At 41.2% G+C, this 24,717-nt stretch overlaps 1 protein-coding gene across 1 annotated transcript in view; it reads left to right on the top strand.

Moving 5' to 3' along the window:
• The window catches only part of rell1 (RELT like 1), a 36,949-nt gene that overhangs the window by 2,355 nt on the left and 9,877 nt on the right, over positions 1–24,717 (top strand). The window contains exons 2-4 of the mRNA XM_084924114.1: positions 8,735–8,932; positions 12,780–12,851; positions 20,463–20,517. Of these exons, the coding sequence (XP_084780240.1) occupies positions 8,735–8,932; positions 12,780–12,851; positions 20,463–20,517 (325 nt within the window). The remainder of the gene's footprint in view (positions 1–8,734; positions 8,933–12,779; positions 12,852–20,462; positions 20,518–24,717) is intronic.

The raw sequence follows: 24,717 nt of genomic DNA, 5'->3' as shown, positions 1-24,717 counted from the left end.
CTGGTTCTCAGTTCCCATCTGTGCCCGTAATATTGGGCAACATAGGAAGACATCTCATTTGGTTAACCAAAGCTGTTTAGAAAAATTGGTTTAGAAAAATATCCTTCTACCTGTGGGAAATTTCAGTGAATATCAGTGTTTGGGTTTGTGCCCATGACTGAGATGGTTGCCCCGCCTTCCAGAAAGACCAGAAAGTCCAGGTGGGAGCTTTGCAGCAAGCAGGAGTGCTTAGTTAGTAGGTTGCCCCTAGATCAATGTGCAGCTGCTTCTCTGAACTTTATCTGAATTTGTTAGCATATACCAATAATCTGTGCTTTTAAAATGGATCTCTGTTATATGCTTGCTGACTTCACCCCTCTGAAGTTGCCTTACATAAGTGTGGCGCTGACCACCTGACTGAAGCTTTGTTCGGGCTTGCCCTCACAGCCACAAGGAGGGTTCAGTTACAGTAGACAGTAGAAGTTGTTTTTTTTTTATTCTTTTTGTTCCACATTATTTATAGTTTTTGACGTTAGATGAAAACACAAAACGGCACAAAACCCTGATACAAATCAGATGTGCAGTTCACTGTCCTCCAACACTGTGTACAAGCATGAAGCTCCTTATTTACAGTGTCAGAGACTAGATGTGAGTAGGAAGAAAACAGCTGATCTGTCTTACATAAACTTTTATGTATAATCTTTAAAATATTGACTGTTTGACTGCAACAGCTTCTGAGGCATTTCCTTAGACAGATAATGAGCTTGGGTTTTTGGTTTTGTCACTTTAGTCTTCACAATCTGATCTGTGCATTTCATTATGCTAACTCTGATAGTATTCTGTTTTTTTATGAGGATCGATGGAGATAAATAACTTATAAGCAGTGATTATTGCGATGCCTGTTGAACGACAGAGTGCTGTAGTGTCAGTCTCGCTCATTTAGTTCCAGCCGATGTCTTCATAACCTTTAAAAAGTGGGGACTATTTCCATTTTTCCATGAGAGGTCTGTGGCTTGAAGAAGGCCAAAGCTCATTCAATTAAACCCACTCATCCAGTCCCTTAGTTTGGAGACAGGAAAACACTCGTATCACATGTGTTTGTTTATGTGTGTGTGTGCGTGTGTGTGTGTGTGTGTGAGTGTGCAGTAATCCTTTCCTAATTACCAGGCAGAATGTAAACTCACTCCAGTTTCAGCTGGACCCTCAGGCAGTCACTGGTGTGTGTGAGTCTGAGTGGTTCCCAGTTTAGTCGAGCAAAGTCCCCCAAAGCGATTCAAAGAAAAGAAAAGTTTGTCTCAAAAGCTAGAAGGAAAAACTGAAACTGGACTTTTTTAGGTTTTTGAAGATGTTTCACCTCTCACCCAAGAGGTTTCTTTATTTCTTTTTTCTTCTTTAACTGAACTTGATTTAATTAATCGTTTGTGTCCTCACATGAGCCAGGGTGTGCAAACAAAAGCGTGGGTAATCACCACCAGAGGTTTGGAGTGAAACCATTGTGACACCTTGCTCCACCCTATCACGTGACCTATTGAGGTCATCTGAAGTAAAGTGTTAGTGAGGGTTGAAGGGCCTGGGAAGGAGCCTCAACGCTGCACTGTAGGAGGACATAGATTGCCTTCTTTACTCCTCTTTCACACCATTGGTCTTCTCGAGCTAAAATGTGAACACTGGCAAACTCAAACGTGTGACCTTTACCCTCTAGGTGCAGGTGTACAGTGTTGAGTACACCTGAGAGTTGAGTGTTGTCCTGTCGAGGTGGCTCTTCTCGCTGTCAGCCACAGAGTTTAAACGACCTCCCAGTGATCTTTCAAATTAAAAGTGACTTATAAGTTGTACTACATACATAGCTGGTCTCTAGCCACATACATCAGAGAAGATTAGGTTGAACAGCAATGTCCATCTTGGCCACTGCGTTAAAGATGGCGTGGCTTCCACACACACACACACACACACACACACACACACACACACACACACACACACACACACACACACACACACACACACACACAAATGTCACCACCTGGATTTAACTAAGCAAATACTTAAAACCCTTCCACTGGTTTGGAGGCCTAAGTTTGGGTAATGTTATGTTGTTGTGTGCTTGAAAAATGTGGTCAGCTGACTGCCTGAATATGCTGAATGACCAGGTTTTTCCGTCAGCCATATTATTCCAAGATGTAATTGCCGGGATTCATCGGGCTTAAATTGTGAAAGAGTGGCTCAGGGACAATGAGGCAACCCTCCAGTGTATTTATCGTCTCTTCACATGTCAACGAAGAGCATCCTTCAATCCAGCTGGGTAAGCTTGAGCCAAGATGTTGGAAAGAGTGACTTTTGGTCAGCTAGAAGCTTCTGTTTTTTTTTAAACACTTTGGTGTCAAGGAGTTAGGTGAGGAACAAATGCATTTTTTGTGTGTTAAACATTGGGAACTGGTTAAACTTTTAAAAGTTCAGACTAAGCAGCTCAAATTGTTAGCCGCGTCAGTAGCTCACCTTAAAGCTTGACTCTACCTGGCTGCTTTACATTGTTGAAGTTCATCAATACAAGTTGCTAAATTTCATTATCATCTGTCGCTGTCTGGTTGCCACATCGCAGCTCGTCACTTCCTGTGTGGACAGTCATGCATTTTCCTGAGTATGTGGAAATGAGTAGCCACAGTGAACAGAACTGCATCGCATTCAGTTGAAAACCTATTTCCCGTAACTTGTCCGAGGGATACATAAAGTTCTATCTCTCTTTAATTTCCTGAACAGTAGCAGTACTGTGCTCTTTCTTTATTTTGCTGGGAAAATGGGAAATAGTTTCCACATTTGTTAAAACTTGTACAAACATACATGTGTGCGATATGACTAAAATCTCATATCCCTGTATAAGACATTTATCGTCCTGACAACGATATAAATCACAAAAATGTAATGTTTTCTGTGAATTCTGTGAATCTCGGGCAGCTCGACTTGCGTGAAGTTTTTCCAGCTGGGCGTCCTTTACCTGGAGTCGAGTGTTTTAACCGATTCATGAAACTATACATTTTTAGACATAAGTTGTAACGGCCGCCGTTTTCTTTCAAAGTTTGAGTCTAAGGTTTATGTGTTTAGCACCTGACGGCTCTTTTTTGCTTCTCATCCATAAACTCTCTGCATACTCTTTCACGTGATTCAGTTTATTTTGAAAAGTCTCAACAGGATCTTGAGCTTTATTTTGAAAGGTTTACGTGGAAAACAAACAAGTGGACAGCGGAGCCACGCGATGGTGTTACCGTCGTTGTTGCTAACGACAACACGTAAAAACAGGCGCTTGTCCCTCCGTAGTGTGGTTATATTAAATATAAGAGAAAGAGAGAACTTTAAGAAATTAATATAGCTACTACAGTGACCATCAAAACGATGAAAAAATATTTCCGTAAACAGTTTATTTTACGACACCACGAAACAAACGATAGCGTAAAATGAAACGATAGACGTTTTTATATCGTCATCCGATATATATCGTTATATCGAACAGCCCTAATACATGGAAAAAAAGTCCATGTATGTCAGTAACTCAGGACCGAAACCTAGTGAGGAAACATTACATATGGTGCATTTTCCTATTGTATCCATAATATTGTTGACATTGTTATTTACTCCAATAAACGTATGACACTAATGTTATTTAGGAAAAACAAATGAATCCATTTGAGTGTGTTAAGAGATATATTCTAAGACACTTCTTCAGCTGAGAATCAGAGAGGAGAAACACACAGTTTTACTTGTATACAAGGGCAGCACAGAGCACTCGCACGAGACTGAGGACTCTGATACTCTTACTGAGAAACTGCCCTGGTCTTTATTTATAGATCAGTGGGCGTTTGTTCCTTACATTGGAATGTGTGTGTGTGTGTGTGTGTGTGTGTGTGTCAGAGTGTGACCCCATAAACGACTTCCCTTAACCTGCTGGTCTGGAAAATCCAACAGTTCATCTATATGTAAAAAAGGCACTTAGACTAAAACTGACATAGCTACGTTAATCCTACTGTAAAACAATAAGACAAGGTACGACCTTTCCCATGCTCCTAGGATGTGGGGGTGAATGCCAGAACACCCTGGAATGTACACAAAGTTGTTACAGACCTCCTAGGATGAGACATTCTTTCAATATGCCACCAACTATATACTTCTAAACACAAATGATTACATGCAGTATTCTACCATATGCAAACTTATATCATTAAAAGATTATACTGACTACTAAGTACAATTTTCCATTGACAGAGTGCAATCTGTGGAATTTCCCCCATTGAAAGAGAGGATATTTAAAGGTTAATGTACAACGTTGTGCTCCTTACTCATTGTGTTTTCACGAAATCCTGTGGACTTTTGAATACAATGAATCATCAAACATAGACAAAATGCAAAGAGGAAGCGATGTGGAGTAAACGTCATTAGACTGAAAGGGCACCGAATCCACAGGAATAAATATTATTGCATGTGGTCACCTGCCGTAAATATTTCCCTGTAGCTGGCATCCAATAGTGTGAATATCCATAAATGGCATGAAAAGTGCTTTAATAATGTGCTTTTTCGCAATCTGATATTTATTGAGGTGTTTGAATTCTTGGTTGAGTCAATATATAAAGTAAATACTTGTTAAAAACCCAATCATGACATCAGAAATGGGAGATTTGGATAGAGTTTGATTGGTGCATGCTGATTGCATTGTGTTTGCAATCAGGACAGGAGAGTGAACAGGTGGAAGGAGCAGAGAAAATTAAGAGTGCAGCACACTGATGAGACACCAAAACAGCTGGAAAAGTGAGGAAGATGTGAGCATCAATAAAAGGCAAGACAAAAGTGACTCGGCAGGAGCTGTGATAGCAGGGTTGGTAAAGTTTAAAAATTAAACTAACACGTCAGCATAAAGTCTGGGATACTCTCTGAGTGCTTCATAGACACGGTTTTAATGTTTTTCCTCAAGGTTTAGTCCCTGCTGCTTAACAACAAAGCTGAAGAACTGAAAAAGACATCATTAAATGTCTCTTTAGACTCTTTCTCTGCTAGGGAGCTTTCTTAACTAACTTCAATCATTTCTTCCTGTAATGATCCACATGTCTCTTAGGCTGTTCAACAAAGTCTTGCTATTAATTAATGCTACAATATTACATACAATAGAGTTATCTCTATCAGCAGAGTGTGCTCCATAGACTTCCAAGGTGGCTGTAATTACAGCACTACTTTAAAGTCTGTCATGGATCCACCTGTTTTAGTGGATGTTCACAAGCCGAACAAGGGTCAGCGATCAGATGACATGCACTTTACATTTCCACCTGTGTGATGGTGTTGCACACAAAGGGTCAGATTACTAACTGAATGTAGCTGAGTGCTTTAAATCTTGCAGCCGTCTCCGATTCCCTAGCTTACACTTTTTAATGCCCAGTTGCCAAGAAGTGACTCACAGAGTTTGACGTTAAAACAAAAAACTAAAATGAAACTAAAAATCAGCCCATGTGATAGCAGGGCTCAAAGAATGCAGCGACAGCCAGCGTGATGCTCTTTTGTACAAATGACCCCAATTTAATGGCCTGTTCTTGGTCTCTCGTTGCCCTCCACATCTGCACCATTAATCATGAAAATTGAATATGTTTTGGTCTGCACAGCCGGTTGGATAAAAGGAGAAACTTTTAGATATCAGCTTGGGTTCTTGGAAATGGTTATCGCTGCTGATATTTTATCAGTAATTTTAAAAAAAAAAAAAAAAAAAAAAAAAAAAAAGTTCACAAAACTGCAACTTTAATCAAGAACGAAAAGAAAACGACCTCTTCGTTCAACAGAAAATCCAAAAAGTCCAAATGTTTCTTAGAAGTTGTAGCTGGAAACAAATGTAACTGCCGCCCTGCTGTTGTGGCCGTTTAAATTCATTTTGTTAATCCACTTTTGTGAAGTGCTCATGTCTCTAGCTTTAGTTTGTAGTTCTCTTCTCTCTCTTTTATAAGAGCTCCACCACAGCACCAGCTGTGGTTACAGAAAAGATGTCTGGCTCCAATTCAGAAACTCCTCAGTGACCCCGTTCAAGCCATTTGCTAGTCTCCAGTCTTATTTTATTTTAAAACAGTCATCTAATTGGCCCGTGATTACTTCTGAGTCATTTTAGAGGCGCACAGGACCGTGCTGTTCCAACAGTGTGGTTGCCACTGTTATTGCAAGCTCATAGACATGCAACTTTTGGTAACAGGCTGGTCAGTCAGCAGACAATGATCAGTGTGTTCAGGCTTGGGCACCAGGGAACTGGGACAATGGAGGAGCACAAATGTGTTTATGCATCGGGTGCACATAAGCTAGTATTTAGATACATGTCTCCGCGCGTGGTGCTGTTCTATAGTTCGTGCAGATTAGCTGTCTGTCTGCGTCTCTCTATCAGACCCACCCCGAGTCTCTTTGTGCTGTGCACACACAGACCTGAGCAGACAAAAGCTCTCTTGTTTGTAGAGCTGGAATGCGTCATGTGGTACCTCACCTTTGAACTTTGACCTGATCGAGATGTTTGGTTCAAAATGTAATATTTCATAGTATCATCTGATTTATTCACACTTACGCTTTTTTTGTTTGTGTTTTTACATTCAAACATTTACAGTTTTAGTCATTTTACAGTTTTACAAAAGTTGTGTTCTGAAAATATTGGCATCAGTAGCATTATTGACATTTCATATTTCCTCCATGGCTTAAAATGGGGAGTGGAGTAGTTAAGGTAGTGATATTACTTTACTGTAATAGTCCTACTGCAGTAGGCCTAGGTTGCTGGGGTTGCCCCATGATGCAGTGAGCATTTCTTTTTCACTCTCTGTTGTATTATACACCAGTATTACAGTTATTCATTACTGAACTGTGGCTCTGTCACACATAGTGTGTCTTTTGTCCTGTTCTTCTCTGTGCTCGCTTCCCCCTCCCATCACCCCCAACCGGTTGTGGCAGATGGCTGTCCCTTCCTGAGCCTAGTTTTGCCGGAGGTTTCTTCCTGCTTGCTCATAGGGGGTGATGTGACCGCCGGTGTTTCTATCTATTATTGTAGCGTCTTTACCTTTACGATATAATAAAAACCTTGAGGTGACTGCTGTTGTAAACTGGTGCTATATAAGCTGAGTTGAGTTGAATTGAATTGAAGTGACTTGTATTGTACTTGCAACAGCAAATCTAATGGAAGTCAGGTTAAAAGTTATTTTACTCATGGTGTGTTTTATTTATCATAATTAGCGGTGACACCATGTGTGCAGTGGGTGGCTGGTTTGATGAGCATCCCTGCTGTCACAGATTAGTGCAAGCAGTCCTCTGTTGACTGTGCAGCGTAAATACAATGAATTATGATTTTTAAGCAATTTTTTCCCCATGAGCTTTGGGTGAGCTTATAAGTTCATTCAGTGGAAGAGTCATCACTTGCTATCATGTGAATACTACAGTAAAAACTTACTTAGATCAGGCAAACATTAACACTATTTACCTGCTTCAAGTACAGGCCTAGCACCACTAAGGTAAATGTTACTGTTCGAGGAAATGTGATATCTTTGTGTCTTTTAACAAAGTAATTAAGTAATGGATACACAACTAAATGACAGATAGGTGCAGATAGGTCTACTTTAGAAATGTCTGTTTTTTACAATAAGTCCACAGTTTTGGGAAAAAGGACATTTTTTTTGCGAAGAACAAAAACTTTCTGTTTTATAATTACTTGAAAATCTGGGCACCGAGCTACCAGCACATCTTCTTAAATTTTGCACATTTATTTCTTACAATTTAAATGTAAGAAATACATGTGCACGGCCTGCTGACAGGTTTCCTTGATTTACTGCAGCAATATTTCTTTGTCATGTAGAAAAACGGAGACATTCTGTTGAAAGTGCACTTCTTTTTTTCTGATATGAAGACGTCTCAGGGTTTGAATGTGTAGTAAACTGGTTTGGCCCAGTTGAGATCAAAGTAGGCTGTGTGTGGCCCATGATGTAAAGTGAGTTTGACATCCCTGGATGACAGTGGCAAGACCTCCTGAATTTTTTTTTATCTTCAAAATATATTTTTGTTGTTTTAATTGAAAGTACAGGATTTGGAGCCCAGGAGATGTTTATTGTACCCAATCCAATAATCTGGACTTTAGACCCCCGGGTAGGCAGGTAGGAGTGGGAGCAGAGGCAGATTGAGCTAAAATGGTGAGATGTTTGTGGTCCTTGCGTCTGCTTTCTGCTGTAGTCTGTCTGATGATGTAACCGCCCGCTACGCCCAGGTTGGGTTACATCTGTTATGTTTAACATGCATTAAAGTCATCTTAAATAAAACATGTGACTGACTGCTATCACAGTTTATGGGACCCTTGTAAAGCTGGCTTACAGGAGTGCCTGCTCTCCTCTCTCACTCAGAAATAAATCAATAAAAGGGGGAAAAAAACAGTCGAAGACAGAAACTAAAAACTTGGAAAACATTCCCGGTGTTCTTCACAGTTTTTTTTATTTTTTTTTATTTTGAAGTTTGTGCCTGCTTCCTAAATGTGTGCTCAAAGTTGTAAATGCGTCAAGTTCATGTTGCAGCTGATAACATTTGAATCCCATCAGCTGCTCAGCTCACCCTTCATGTGTTCCCCTCACACCCTTTGTAGAGATCAGGTTGCAGTGAAAGGTGCTGTGAGGACAAGGGTTTTGTTTTTCTGCGCCGCCTTACAAAAATGTATTGAATTACTGCTTTTTTTTTTTTTTTCTTTTTTAATTTTTAATTTAAATTGTTTCTCATCCTCTAGCTGGTGACAGTGCTGGAAAGAGCGGCGGGACCAATCCGTACTACATCGCCTTTGTGCTGGTGCCTATTCTCTTCCTTCTGGGCCTGCTCGGTGTGGTGATCTGTCATGTGTTGAAAAGGAAGGGCTACCGGTGCACCACAGACCATGATGACGAGGAGGAGTGTAAGGAAGAGGTCAAAGATCCTGAGTTGGGCGGAGGTAACGTTTCAGAGATTCTGGGAGGTCATTGGAGGTTCTGAGAAATTTGACAGTATCGTTGGATTTATGTTTTTAATGCGTCTAAGGCTTAAATCATCCATCGCCTATATACAATACAAGCCAAAGATTATCCCACAGCCAGGCTCATATTAATCCAAGTGGACGTGAGGGAGGGCAAACACGATTGTTACATTGTGTCGTTGTGTTGCTGATGTGTCTTCTCAGAAAAAAAGGGCCTTTTTTTCTTCTTTAAATAAGGCAAGCCAAGGTAACACCAGTTCATTGTCAAAGATAGGACCGGTTAAATTAAAACAAGCCTTACAGATTCAATTTAGTTTTGACTCAGTTTTAACAGGAAGAAACCTCCAGCAAAACCAGTCTCAGGGAGGGCCTCGATCATTTGGTGGATGCGGGGGAAAGGAGGGGGAAAAGAAAGAGAAGACAAAAGAGAGCGCAGGGAGACAGGACAAAACCCAGACTGATGGAGACAGAGGGCAAAAATGTAATGATATGTTGCAGTGATGCATAAACACGCTGGCAGTTTGAAGAGGTGAGTGGAGGAGTACCGCTCAGTGCGTCACGTGAAGTCCCGCAGCGGACCGAGCCTGTCGCAGCATAACAAAGGGAGGCTTCTGATTCAGCCCTGACTATCAGATTTATCAAAGAAGAAAGTTTCAAGCCTAATCTTAAATGTAGAGATTGTGTCTGTCTCCCAAATTCAAAACTGGGACCTGGCTTCACAGTTTCAATAGCAGAACATGACTATGATGCAGATCCAGGCGTACCCGGCCTCCTGCAGGCAGTGTCAGTGTTGTCGGTCCTTTAGCTTAGCCTCTGCACAACCGAGAAAACAATGAAATCAGTTCTCTTCACCCACTGTCTCTATTTCCCCTTTCTTTTGTTTTAAACATTTGTCATCTTTTTGGACCCTGCTGACGCTCCATTTCCAGCATGAGACCGTGATTTAGGTCTCATGACATGTTGAGCTGGCAGCACGGTTAGAGCTGTAAACCGAGAGGCTCTATTGTGTGCATTGTTTACCTCAAATCCCTTACTCATCCAACGTCCACATGATTCGAGGCACTGCGTAAATACGCATTGCTCGTCATAAATACTATCGTTAACTGTTTCATAATCTAAAGGATTTAAAGGATTTATGATCACGCCTGTCCACGTCTCAGTAAATCCACTGTGATGTTGTCGCACAGCAGATGATTTTTTTTTTTTTGCACGAGTTTCCAAATTAGTCATCGGCCCATGTGATCTTTTCCATTTGCCTGTCATGTGGTAATAAGACGTCTAGAAGGCAGAAATCACCTTCGTTCTGGTGCTTTCAACCCTAGACTACATTCCTGAATCTAATTACTTCGTGTGTGTTACTGAACGTAGACGCAGGCGGTGGCGTGTGACGTGAATGGCATCTCAAAGCAATAGCATTTCAAGCTCTTCCTGTATAACAGACAAACAGACTGAACTTATTCGGTGTTTATGCGTTCAGAAGATGAAATAGACAAACGTGAGCTTAGAAATGCTTTTTTGGAGGTTGGGGTGCATTTTTAGAAGGGCTCTGTCATTTTATTTGGAAGCAGGCCAGCAGAAACCAGGAAGACTTTTCCCTTCATCCATTCATGTGGAGTTCAGTGAGGTGGAACGTAATTACTGTGGGATTTGTGTGCGCACTTCACTCAGTTTCCCTCCTTCTACATCTGCCGTGCCTGCTCGTCTGTCGTTCTAGTAATTCTTGAGCGCATATGTGAAATCTCTGCAATCACCCTGGCTCTGTCGCAGGCATGAGAAATGTTATGGAAAGAATACGCTGTTTACGCTGCGCTGTCCAACTTCCTGTCATCACGCAATGCACCGCACGCCAGTGTTTTCCCTTACATATGATGTCCCCACCATTCCCATTAATCTTTCCAGTTAACTGTGTGAATTACAACTCAGTTTCTTGCGTCAAGCGCTGGTATTGGAAAGTACAGGCGTGAAGCGAGTTTTGCTCATTGAGTAAGTGCAAACTCCTGCTGCTGGCAGCACAATAGTCATGAGTCCATGTGTTTGTTTCTTCAAAAAGCCCTACCCTATCATACGTTAGAACAAAAACACAACACTGCTTTTGTGTTGCGGCCTCGCTCGGTCAGTCAGTCAAGTGTTCCCTGTTTTTTTCTCCTCAGTGTCAGGTTTCCTGTTCGCAGTCAGCCTCGGCATACCAGAGGATTCCAATTTACGTTTATCAGTAGTGAGGAAAAGCTGAGGAAGCAATCAAAAGGAAACTCCAGGAAGTGCCTCACAGGGGTGTGTGCTGACCAGTGGATTTGTTCTGCATAGTTGAATGATTACTGCGACGAATTTGCAATATTATAGAAATACGACAATTTCCTTTTGAGAAATGGCAGGAAGTAACGTCCGGGGACGGCGTGAGCGAGGGACAGTCATTGATTCTTCCTGGCAATAATCACTCAAAAGGAACATTTTAGCTCTGTGTGTGATCGATAAACATCTGCCACAGAAGCGTTACAGTTGTGCTAAAACATATTTCTGATGTCAACAATGGATCAAAGTGCGATATGGTATAAGGGCCACAAAAAATCCACTGTGAATTTTCCCCATCCCTTTAGGTGCACGGAGGCTTTTAGCATCAGCTTGGCTTTGCTTTGCTGTTTCGAATGCTGGCTTTAGACATAAAGAAATATGGAAACCAGAATTCAGTCCTAAAGAAAGACCAGTTTTAGCTTATAGGCAACCTAAATGTGCCCTATGCATCATTTGCCTATGCCATTAGGCTCAACCCCAACCGCCTGAGCTGAGCTGTTTTTAGCTCCTTTTCCTTTAAGGCCACCTTCCCCTTTAAGCAGACTTTCTTCTTCTTTTTTCTTCTTCTTCTTCTTCTTACAAACTCAAAGCTTTATTCCTGAGAAGTTATAGAAATCCACTAACTTCTCTCTGTGCCATCCTGTAAAGCCAAGAATAGAAGAACATGCATGAAGAGAGTATTTTTACTAAAGTCTGCGCGTCTAATTCTCTCTATGCATACTCTACACACAACATTGTAGTGTGTAATGTGTATATATATGTAAATCTGTATGTATATTAAAATCCGATCAGTAAAGGAGAAAGTGACTGGAATTAGTTCAGTGCAGCATGAGCAAGAGACTGCACTGACTGAACTGGTGCTGTGCTTTTACCAGCCTTGATTTGTTTATTGCTGACCACTACTTACCCACGATTTAAATACCAGCTTTTATATGAAAATTTACTGAAGCGCCATCCATTTTTTATCCTCTGATCCGCCGCCTACCCCAGCTGTCACTACTCACTTACATGGACCAGTTTCTCTTTTCTGATCGTCTCCATAATTTTCCTTAAAACTGCTTTGATCGTTTGCTCATACCGAGGCTGCTTGTGGCTAGCTCTGAGCTCTGGATAGCTTTAGCTTCAGCCACGTTGCCTTTGTTAAAATTCTGGGTGAGGGTGATTTAAGTGTCTGATTAAGATTAGGATTTTCACTTTGGAGATTTTTTCCGTTTTCACTGATGTAGAAAACTTCTAAACAGTGGAAATCAGATGATATCGGCCTCTAGCCAGTCAATCAGTGCATCTCTGCAGGAGGTTATAAATATAATTCAGGGTGAGGTTGGATGTTGGGCCCTCAGGAAACACCTTTAGACTTTTTTCCTCTTCAGACGCAGGATTTTAGGTTTTAAGCTGCAGGAGTTGTTTGCTCCTCAGTGCCTGGCATAGTTGTGTGAGGCTGACTTTCTTTCAGCATGTATCATGTTTCTGTAGCGGGCGACCCTTCAGCTCAGTGCCTAATACTGATGTTTCTATTCATGTGTGTTTGTTTTTCCAGAGCTCAATGACACCTTCAGTGACTACAATGACACGGTTGGACAGATTGTCCACTACATCATGAACAATGAAGGTATGTATTCAAGGCTTTGTGTTTGTTTTTTTACATAAGAGCACCTGTCATTTCTGGTTGAAGGTGTGAACCTGTGACTTTGGGGAAATGGCCCCTGTTTGTCCTCCTTCCCTGAAGCGATTACAGCTGGCATTATTGTTTGGTACATTGTCACACGCTACTCGGGAAGGAAGTCAGTTGTGGATTCTGAGCCGTGTGTGTTTTCTCAGAAGAGTCTGGCTCAGAAATTAAGCTTTTAGTGGAAGTTCACATTCAGGACAACGGCAGAAGAATCTGAGACCATTTGTTATGACGTAGGTGTCGTCACGCTTTCGAGTACAAGTCACACGAGTGTTTCATCTGCGATTTCATCCCATTCCTTCCCTTTGCAGGAAGCTAAATTCATGATAAATCACTGCAAACGCTTTGTAGCGTGTTATCCTCTGTAATCCTTTGTTGAGCCGCGTTCAAACGCGGCAGCAGGAGAGACGAGGATCGATGGCAGCATTGTGCGAAACTCAAACCAGTTTGATTTGTGGCATTGTATGTCTTTACTGACAGTGTGGATTGTTTTCCACAGCACCAATAAACTTCCCATAACTGTGAAGCGACGTTGAACTCAAAGAAGGGTAACAGCTGTCTGTGACTTTACTCCTTAAGAGAGGATGCTTTCATGTAATAGAAGACGTCCTGTTCCACTTGTTTACCCCCACCAAAGTCAAATATGCACATTTTTTTCCACTGGCCTGCAGAGCAGTTTATCCATCTTGATTATTTAGTTTTGAGTTGCTCCGGTTTTGTAAATACTGGCTGTAGATGTTTGCCTGCTTGTGAATAAAATGAAACTAAATTGCAGGAGCACTTTGCGTTGTTGTGCTCAAGAAAACAGCATCTCTTCAAGAAGTCACGACCCCGTTACTCAGGAAAAAAGGAATGCACAAGGTAGCGTTAGCATTATTTTCTTTCTTTTGGACTGAGCAGTGTTTCCATCCTGTCACAGCTTGAGCCTCGTTTCACAGGTAGATGGACGCTTTCTTGTGCACAGTGATATGACTGGTGAAAGACAGCAGTTCCTATATATTTAGTAACCAGGTCATGGCTTCTGCAAGGAGACATTGCTGCAAGAAAGGTGTCATTTAGTTCCATTATGTTCAAGAGAAGACAGCTGATGGCTCCAAAACTTGGCATCTCACACCGATCTATGGATGGCAACTAGCACCACAGGGCAAAGGAACAAAAATGTTTTGGGGTTGTTTGGGTTTTTTTTTCACGATATGGTCTTTTTAAAAAGTTGAAAAAATGCAGATGACTCAGTCTAAAGTTCAGTTTTAGGTCATTTTTAATCTGGAACTTTTCAAACGAAATATTTACTTCATAGGTTTTCTATTTTTTTTCTCTCATGCTACAAACAGACCAGCTGAGACATTTATTTGCCGTTAGCCGTGATCAGCATTTTAAGAATTAGGTGTTTAACACAGAAGTGGCACTACCTCTTGTAGCGGAGGAGGACAGAAGGATTTATTCAAGTGTTTTTGCGGAGCCCAGTCTGAGTTCAGGATATATGTCTGTACAAACTAAGAGTCAAAACAGGCTTTTAAATGTTAAGGCCGAGAATTATACTGAGGAAAGAGAAGAAAGAGACGGTTATACTTTGAAGATTATACAGTAAAAGTTAGCAGCGTTCTGCACCAGCTATTAGGACGCTGTGTGTAGTCTAAGAGGCTGGAAAAGTAGCTGTTCACCCCGGTGTTTGGAGGCACGAGGGCAGACAGAGGACTCGGTCTTTGACAGCGCTGCTCAAACTTTCCACCAACACTGTTACCTCACACCACTGTTCAAACATACTGGTAGCAGGACACAGCGCTTAACACATTTATCAGAACGCCACCATAACTGAGACAATTATTTACTTGAATTCTCGAACATGAAAAATTAGTCTTACTGGTTTAATGTTGTGCTTAATTAATTACTGACAAGAATTCCAGTGTGCCGGCTCAAATTTGGTATAAAATGCATATTTGCCTAATGAATAATAATACAGTGGAACCCCGACATACGAATACCCCGTTTCACGAAAAATTCAAGTTACGAAGGCACTGAGCGGCAATATTTTTGCCCGTGTTACGGCAAAATGCCCGTTTAACAAAATCTCAGCATCGCCTTAGTCAAAATGCGCGATGGGTGCTTCGACTTACGAAAGACCCTCGGGAACGAATTAATTTCGTAAGTCGGGGTTCCACAAAAAATATGATTTTTTTGTTTTAAAGAAGTTTTTGACAGGCTTGTAAAATATTTCTGTTTTATTGGTTTTATGACAGGTTGTTTGCTAAATGTAAGCTCTGTATAGAGAATTTATAAATACCGTATAGCAGCAATCCCCAATCCCCGGGCCACGGACCGGTACCAGTCCGTGAGTCTCGAGAGTTGAGGCGTGAAATTTATGGTTTTCAGGGTTTTTATTGTTAACTCGGTTTCCCTGGGTCTTCTCCCGAATTGTAGCTGTGTGTCTTATTTTAAAGAAATATTTACACGTTACCATAGCGACCAGAGAGCATTAAGGGGCGGAGAGGAGGATGTTACTCTCAATGTTGTTGGCGCATTTTCAGGAGGACGCTGCTAATAAAGTTACACAATTACACAGTGAAATTACGTTTATTATTATATTTACAAAATACCACAGTTTTTGTCTTGGTCGTATCATTTTATTTTGCTGTATTTATCCGCGACACCTTAAAGGCCTGTGAAAATATTGTCTGACATTAAACCGGTCCGTGGTGCAGAAAAGGTTGGGAACCGCTGCCGTATAGCACCCATCTATAAGAAGTTATATCATATAAGACTTGAAAATGTGCCATGTCACTATTGATTCTTTAGGTGTAATTCAATATTGCACTTTGACCCAATCCTGTGATACACAAAGGCTGTATCGTCCCATGTTGGTGACTGGCCATCATTGTCCTGAGCTGTACGTTTGCTCTGGGCTGATTCACGGCTGTTTTATGAAGCAGTCATGCTCGTAGGATTCTGATTATCGTGACTCGCCTACACACTGTCAGTCTGCTGTAGAGTCAGCACGTCATCGTGCTCTCTTTTTATAAATATCTGTTTTACTACGCCTTCTCTCACCCTTCAACATTGCTCAACTGATGGAAACTTGGCCCATGGTTCAGATTTAAAAAATAAATCTCTGTAGCTGTTTTTTTCCCCCCTCTCTCTAATGAAAACAGGAAGTTGTTGTGTCCACTCAACATTTTTGCAGCAACAGCCGTTTCAGTCTAAATAAAGAGAGGAGGAATTGAATGCTATAGCATGCACCGCTCTGATGGCTGATCAGACAAAGGAAAACACTGCCCTCTACTGATCAAACAAAGGAAAAGTCACTACCATGTTTGCAACCAGTGGGAAGTACTTGAACATGTACAGTGTGGAAAAACTTTACTCATTTTTATTGGTATTGTTGGTCAGATATAATTTAAAAGTAAAGTTCTTCATTATTTGAAGTTAATTTCACTTTATATTTTCCACCTGGTTTTCCACGCCCAGTAGTGGGTCCCACTCCACAGTTTAAGAACCACTGAACTACACTATTAAGACAAGTAAAGAAGAGAAGAAGATGTTTGAGAGTTTGAAAGCTAAAGAGTGACTGAAATGTTTACTGCAGTTTGCTTCAGCAGTGTCACATAGCTCACATTTAGGCACATAACTGCATGTTTTTGTTCTAGGAATGTTTCAGAAAGTCTTTCAGGGAAAGTTGCCTTGAAGTTGAAATCTTCAAAATGATCTTCACGGAATGTTTTGTAAAGGGTTACAAAAACGTCTACAAGGATAATTTTCTCAAAATTATCCTTTTTCATCCAAAAGTTTACTTTGTAAAAGACGTATAGGAACATTATCCGTTTCTAAAGTGATGACATAGTGACCCCTTTTTCCAGGTTAGTTTCACTTGGTTTCCAGAGTGGGTGTCATTATTTAGTTAGCAAAAATTAAGCTAAAATTCAGGAGCAGTACACAGTTCACTACTTCCACGAGTTTAGAGGTTAGCCAACTGCTGCTAGTCAAATACACATGATTAATTTACCATCAGCAAGTGTGAGCACCTCTATAAAAGCAGAGGTTTTGATAGTTTGCTGCTCTGGAGCACATCAGGTGTGTTTAACTATTTGTTAGCACAGTAGCAAGGAGGAAGGATGACGATTTTAAAGAAGCAACTGTTCCTGTCCATCCGTCTGAGAAGGGTTATGAGGGCATTTCCAAACAAGTTGATATCCATCAAATATTATTAACAAATGGAAAACATTCAGCTGTCAGTCATCCCGGGTGTGGGCGACCCGGTAAATTCACTCTGAGGTCAGACCCTCAGAGAAACAAAAACAACAAAAACAAAAACCCAGAAGCTCTACAGGCCTCAGTTGGCATGTTAAATGTTAAAATTCATGACAACACAATTACAATTAGTTACAATAGAAAAACTGAACAAGGTTGCCAGGGGAAACCCTCGTCTTTCTAAAAAGCACATGACAACAATGTTTAACTTTTGTAAAGTTGCATCTTAACAAACCACAAGACCTAGCTAGCGCTATGTTTGGAGGAAACCAAATCGACCATATCACCACAAACACCTCATACCAGCTGTGAAGCACGGTGGAGGAGGGGTGATGATTTGGGCTTGTTTTGCAGCCACAGGACCCGGACACCTGGCAGCCACTGAGTCGACCAAGAACTCCTCTGAATACCAAATTATTCTAATGTGAGGCCGTCTGTCTGACAGCTAAAGCTTGGCTCAATTTTATAAAATAATTTTATTATGTCCTGATATCTAAAACCTTTGAGCTGGCTGAGGGTTTTTAATTTTTTTGTTTGTTTTTATTGTAGCTAGCATACTACTGTGTTGTTAAACCCTCTCTTTGTGTTCATGGGTGCGGTACGCTTGATTATAACACACATTAAGCCCTAACTGATAAATCTTTGTTTGATTCTGGGACCTGAAGCTGAACATTTAGACCTTGAAATTATACTAATTACATCAGATTTACTCCAAATCAACACTGTCTGAAAGTTATTTTGTGTCCCTCAAAACACATTATTAAAACTAGTCTATCAAAGTTTACCTTATAATTCTAGAGGTTCTTTAGACCAGCGTTTCCCAACCTTTTGGAGCCACAGCACATACAGGGAGTGCAGAATTATTAGGCAAGTTGTATTTTTGAGGGATAATTTTATTATTGAACAACAACCATGTTCTCAATGAACCCAAAAAACTCATTAATATCAAAGCTGAATGTTTTTGGAAGTAGTTTTTAGTTTGTTTTTAGTTTTAGCTATTTTAGGGGGATATCTGTGTGTGCAGGTGACTATTACTGTGCATAATTATTAGGCAACTTAACAAAAAACAAATATATACCCATTTCAATTATTTATTTTTACCAGTGACACCAATATAACATCTCCACATTCACAAATATACATTTCTGACATTCAAAAACAAAAACAAATCAGCGACCAATATAGCCACCTTTCTTTGCAAGGACACTCAAAAGCCTGCCATCCATGGATTCTGTCAGTGTTTTGATCTGTTCACCGTCAACATTGCGTGCAGCAGCAACCACAGCCTCCCAGACACTGTTCAGAGAGGTGTACTGTTTTCCCACCTTGTAAATCTCACATTTGATGATGGACCACAGGTTCTCAATGGGGTTCAGATCAGGTGAACAAGGTGGCCATGTCATTAGTTTTTCTTCTTTTATACCCTTTCTTGCCAGCCACGCTGTGGAGTACTTGGACGCGTGTGATGGAGCATTGTCCTGCATGAAAATCATGTTTTTCTTGAAGGATGCAGACTTCTTCCTGTACCACTGCTTGAAGAAGGTGTCTTCCAGAAACTGGCAGTAGGACTGGGAGTTGAGCTTGACTCCATCCTCAACCCGAAAAGGCCCCACAAGCTCATCTTTGATGATACCAGCCCAAACCAGTACTCCACCTCCACCTTGCTGGCGTCTGAGTCGGACTGGAGCTCTCTGCCCTTTACCAATCCAGCCACGGGCCCATCCATCTGGCCCATCAAGACTCACTCTCATTTCATCAGTCCATAAAACCTTAGAAAAATCAGTCTTGAGATATTTCTTGGCCCAGTCTTGAGGTTTCAGCTTGTGTGTCTTGTTCAGTGGTGGTCGTCTTTCAGCCTTTCTTACCTTGGCCATGTCTCTGAGTATTGCACACCTTGTGCTTTTGGGCACTCCAGTGATGTTGCAGCTCTGAAATATGGCCAAACTGGTGGCAAGTGGCATCTTGGCAGCTGCACGCTTGACTTTTCTCAGTTCATGGGCAGTTATTTTGCGCCTTGGTTTTTCCACACGCTTCTTGCGACCCTGTTGACTATTTTGAATGAAACGCTTGATTGTTCGATGATCACGCTTCAGAAGCTTTGCAATTTTGAGACTGCTGCATCCCTCTGCAAGATATCTCACTATTTTTGACTTTTCTGTGCCTGTCAAGTCCTTCTTTTGACCCATTTTGCCAAAGGAAAGGAAGTTGCCTAATAATTATGCACACCTGATATAGGGTGTTGATGTCATTAGACCACACCCCTTCTCATTACAGAGATGCACATCACCTAATATGCTTAATTGGTAGTAGGCTTTCGAGCCTATACAGCTTGGAGTAAGACAACATGCATGAAGAGGATGATGTGGACAAAATACTCATTTGCCTAATAATTCTGCACTCCCTGTATTTCACATCAGAAAAATCACACAGCACACCATCAAACAAAAACGTCACAAAAAGCATATTAATAATTTTTCCCCGTGCACCAGGCATAGCGGAATTGGTTCAGTTTGTCCCCAGTATACCTTTTTTTTGCTTTCTTCTGACCACTACTCATGTTAGGGCCTTCTTCTGGCAAAAACAAGTAGATAATGTTTTTGCACTAAAATTAACATCCGTTCACCGAGGCTTCCTTCATGACACGAGGAGGAAGTTTGAGGCAGACGTTTGTGAACGCTGATGTGAAATCTTAACATGAAACTCCTACATCCACCTACATGAGTCATCTGTGTTTGTTTGTGTGTGTGCAGCTCATTTGTCACAAACTCTGCACAGATTTCTTTATCTGTGTACACAGCGGGCTGTTAGTGAAGTCAGTGAATGCATCGAGGCCTGGCCTTGGGGAAATGTGTCTCTGGGAGCAAATTATGTAAATCTACGCCTGAGCTACTTTGTCTGCAAGCAGAGGTCGGGCGCTGTTGATCGTGCGCACTGTGAGAATTTTTCAAACTTTACCTCCGAAGGCTGCGTTCTCGACGGTTATGTGGAAGTTTGAAACTTTTCCGAGTCACACTCTGAAGCATCTTTGCTCCAGACAAAAGTTTTCACGGTCTGGCAGATTCCTCTCACCCAGCCGAGGTCTTCTGTGTACAGTTGTTATGTGTTCAGTGATTGCATGTGATGTGCCGTTTCGCTGTGTTAAAGAGTTAATCTGCTCGAGCCATCTTTCAATAAGCGCTCTGCTTTTGAAGTCACTGGAGCGTACTCCTCACTAATTCCCAACACGACTTTTATCTCCCCCCGTCTCTCTCCCTTTTTTTTTCCCGTCTTTATAAGCGTATAACTTTCTCTCTCTCTCTCCCTCTTTAGCAAACTCTGATGCCCTAAATGCCATGATTCATGAAAACAGCATTGATTCGGATGGGTAAGTGTGATCTCACGCTGTGAAGAACAAATCCATCTGTTATTAAAAAGGCTTTCTGTCTGTTAATTGGGCAAAGACTCCGTGTACTAACTGGCTTGACCACCAGGTGGCACCATAAGCCTCCTTGAGACTCTATGTGTCTGAGTGTGTCTGAACTGAGAGCATTCAGAGCAGGACAGGAGGCAGTGAGGCCACAGTTTCCTCCTGATCCTATCCACATTGGCAGGGTCCGATTGGGGACACGTAGCTGGGGACCATTCCCAAAAAGCCACCGTGCGCCACTTCACTGTATTTTGTGATTATTAAAACATACTAACTGGAGCTGCTGACATATTTCCTCATAAGATTCTTGGCTGTAAAATCAAGTAATTAAACAGAGTGAAAATATAAGAAATGCTGGAGGCTTAAGAACAGCAGAAGCTTTGGATGGTTAGTCAGTTGAGTCACTTATCACTTGTTAGAAGAATAATGTTCACTGTAGACTTTGAACTTCTGGTCAAATATAGAACTATAGACATTTATAGATCAAATCCACAGTTAATTGTTGGTTAACAAAAACTTGGCCTTAGCAGATGGCTGCCTCTCTCTTAGCCTGGGTCTGCTGGAAGTTTCTTCCTCTTAAATGTAAGTTCTTCTTCCCCACTGTCACCAAGTGCTTGGCCAAAAGGGATTGTTGGGATTTTCTCTCTAGTATCGAAGGGACTTGACTAAGCAATACAAAGCATCTTGATGTGTTTATTGATGTGAATTGACTTTATATAAATAAAATGGTATTGAACTAAATTAAATTGACTGACAAAATAAGTGAGAGTAACTTTTGAAGTTAGTAAACCTTAGAAGGTCTTTAATATATATAGTGTCTAATCTGTTAAGCTGAGTTATTAGCATATTGGCTGTATAACTTTTGTAATTTATACAGTTAAAAAAATGTGTAATATGTAGCATTATTAAAACAGTTTTATGACAACTAAACTCATCATCATAAATGTCTTTTCTATAAAAAGTAGTTTGAAAATAGAATAGAATAAATATTAGATTTTGTTGCACATGTACAATGATAGTAAAGGGCCATTCTAATCTGAAATGTGATGTTACCTTGGTTTGTGGTTCCCCTTGTGTGCAAATCAGGCTGCCAAGCAAACTCCAATCTGATTTAAACTTTTGTTTGGTATTAGCTTTAGCTTGATGTCGCAAATATAGAAATCTAGTTCCCGTTTTAAAAACCTTTAAGTTGTTTTAGGGTCAGTTGAAAATATAAAGAAACTTACATAACATAATGCTAACTAGCTTAAGTTAGCTTAAGTTGGCTAGCTAAAGCCAAAGTCCTTTGAGTCTTGCCACTTAGCAGTGCTATAAAATACAAGAAGTTCCTTATTTGGTGGCCATTTTGGACTATTTGAATTAACTTTACTTTTGAAGGTCACCGCAGCATAAAAGCTATATCTAAAGAATCGGCAGTCAAAACTTGTTTAGCCATTTGTTCTGAGCTGCCTCAAATAACATTCAAAATGTTTTTCGTAAGATGTTTTGACCAGTAAATGTGGAAAGAATACTGTTGTGTATTCATCACCCACTTTCACAATGTAGATGGTGGTAAAAGATATATTTCTGCTACATAATTTTTTTCCCAAAGATTATCATTATTCATCGAATAGCAGGTCTCCATGTTAAATGTGTGTTGCGGCTAACAAAACACGAAGCTGTTGGTCTGCTAGAAATCACACTATATACAGTATGTGACAAGAATTATTACATTAAATCCCTTCTAATAGCTGCTCTTGAGATTAAATGGCATGTCTAGTATACCATGTGAAAACTGGGCAGCTATGAGCTAAAGCAGCTTTAGCTTGCTGCCTGTGGCCAGGATCACCCAGTAGTATAAAACCCAATGGGCTGAATGCATATGGAGTGTCTCCCACCACCCGTAAAAGAGCTATGACACGGTGGAGCGTGGAGGTGACGTAAAGACATTACTGGGAATTCATAAGAGCTTGTTGTGTAGCTTTAAGTGCAATAAAAGCTGCTGATAGCAGGGGAACAAGCCACGGCTAGACCACCAGTAGCTCTCCCGCTGATAGCGTTACAACTGGACTCCCCCAACCAGCAAACACAGGATGATGGGCTTTGGCCTAATACTCCTCTATAATCTAGCAGACTTATTTTGGTGAGGTCGCATGCAAGCCTGTAACTTAATGTCTTTACTCCTTGGAGCAATCATACCTCAAACAGAGAAAATCAGTGCAGGGGAAACACCGCTCACCGTTCCACCTCCGTCCATACAGAGCCATGAGCAGAGGAGTGCACATTAACAAGTGTAGTGGTGCTTTGCCTCTAATACAGGGGGAGAAGGAGTTGGGCAGATAGATGGATTAGAGGAGGAGATGCTTGTGACAGTAGGAGTCTAAGTAAATCGAGTTAGTGGAGTATGTTTCCCCCTCTCTGTATCTCTCTCTCTCCTGCTGTCATCTTTCTCTCTCCGCTTCATATTGTGCTGGGCGGAAAGGAGATAAGCGAGGAAAGGTGTTTTCTTTTGTTGGGAGAAAACAGTGTGGATAAATGGTAGCCGTGTTGCATCTGCCAAGGATTAGGTACTGAGGTATTCTGCTGTGTCACACAGTGTCCTGTAAAAAAACATATAAATACATAAAGGGGAAAAAACTAGAAAAATCTGAATTCACAGACAATCCCCAGCGTTACTTTCATGTGTCTCACTTCTTCAGTTCTCTTTCCAAATGTTTTCCTTCACATATTTCCACCCCTAGTTTGCCTTTCACTTTTTCATTTTGTTCAGATGGCTCTCTGTGGTAGTTTCTCTTGCTGTTATGTCCCACATCTGTCTTTCTCTCTCGCACGCTCTCAGCCAGGATGGGCAGCCTGCCAGTGGATCACTTAGAGATGGCAGAATAGGAGGGGAAGAAAGGATATCAGTGGGGGTAATTTATTGGATACTTGGGGAAGGAGAGAGGGAGGAAGCAGGAGAGAGGGATGGAGAAAAGGCTTCAAGGAGGAGAGTGACTGACTGTAGTGTCGCCAGGGCTCACTATCTGCCTCTCCAGATTCAGTGCTTAACTTCCGTTCTCCTGCCATCAGTCCTCCACCACCTCTCTACCGTCCTTTAGTCCCTCTCATCATCTTTCCACAGCAGTCCCTGTTCTCGTCACTTTATCTCCAACATCATGTCTTTTGTTCTTCCGGTGGACCAAAATCACATTTCGTACCCTATTATTGGCCAATGACTCCATCTGCAGTGGCTGCATATGTTTATGAGCTGTCACATTTCTTGGAATAATTTTTAAAAGGCATTAAAGGCTTTCAATGTCCCAATAACCAGATTTGTTGAGGCTTAAAAGTACATAGTGCTCATTAAATTCGATTTAATTTTATTTATATAGTGCAATATCAACATCAACAACAATTCTCGTCTAAAGACCCTTTTTTATCCATCCATCTATTCTCTTCCGCTGTCCTCATCAGGGTCGTGGGGGGGCTGAAGCCTATCCCAGCTACCATAGCTACCAGAGCCATGAGCACAGGTATCAGCACAAAGCAAAGATGACGATTGATTCTACTATAGAAACATGAAGATGTAGAAGCTGAGGCTTTAAGCTTCATCACTGCCTTTGTTACCTGTTGAAGTTCAGGCTCTGGCTGCTGGGCTGGGGTCTGCATGTGCTCAGCTTTACCATCACTCTGGGTTCTTGGCTAGCTTAGTGTTAGCGTGCTGTCTGTGCAGAGGCTTGCAAAGAGCTGAAGCAGTAGAATACAGCTGTTCCTGTCCTGGACACACACGAACTGAAATCAGCTGATTGTAGCAAGTACACATGTTTGTTTTTTTCTTTTCTATTTGCCAGGCACGGATAATCTTTGTAATACAAGTCACAACGTAATTTTAACTGTAGCATGATTACTGAATTTAGTAAGATAACGCATTACAATACTGCATTACTCAAATATGTAACTTTGTTCCAGCACTGGTAAAGACTCCACAGTATTAGGAAAAAAACCCTCAACAAAGATGGCCTCCTTTGAGCAAGCACTTGGTGACAGTTGAAAGGAAAAACTACTTTTAAAAGGAAGAAACCTCTAGCAGAACCAGGCTCAGGGAGGAGCAGCTATCTGAGGCGACAGGCTGGGTGTGAGGGGAGGGAGGACAAAAGTCAAGCTGTGGAAGAGAGCCAGAGATTAATAATAACTAATGAT

Source organism: Perissodus microlepis, chromosome 3 (genome assembly GCF_051167445.1).
Source record: "Perissodus microlepis isolate ML-2025 ecotype Zambia chromosome 3, ASM5116744v1, whole genome shotgun sequence".
Classification (NCBI taxonomy): domain Eukaryota; kingdom Metazoa; phylum Chordata; class Actinopteri; order Cichliformes; family Cichlidae; genus Perissodus; species Perissodus microlepis.
The sequence above is the reverse complement of the archived record's forward strand: the minus strand, read 5'-3'. Positions and strand labels throughout refer to the sequence as shown.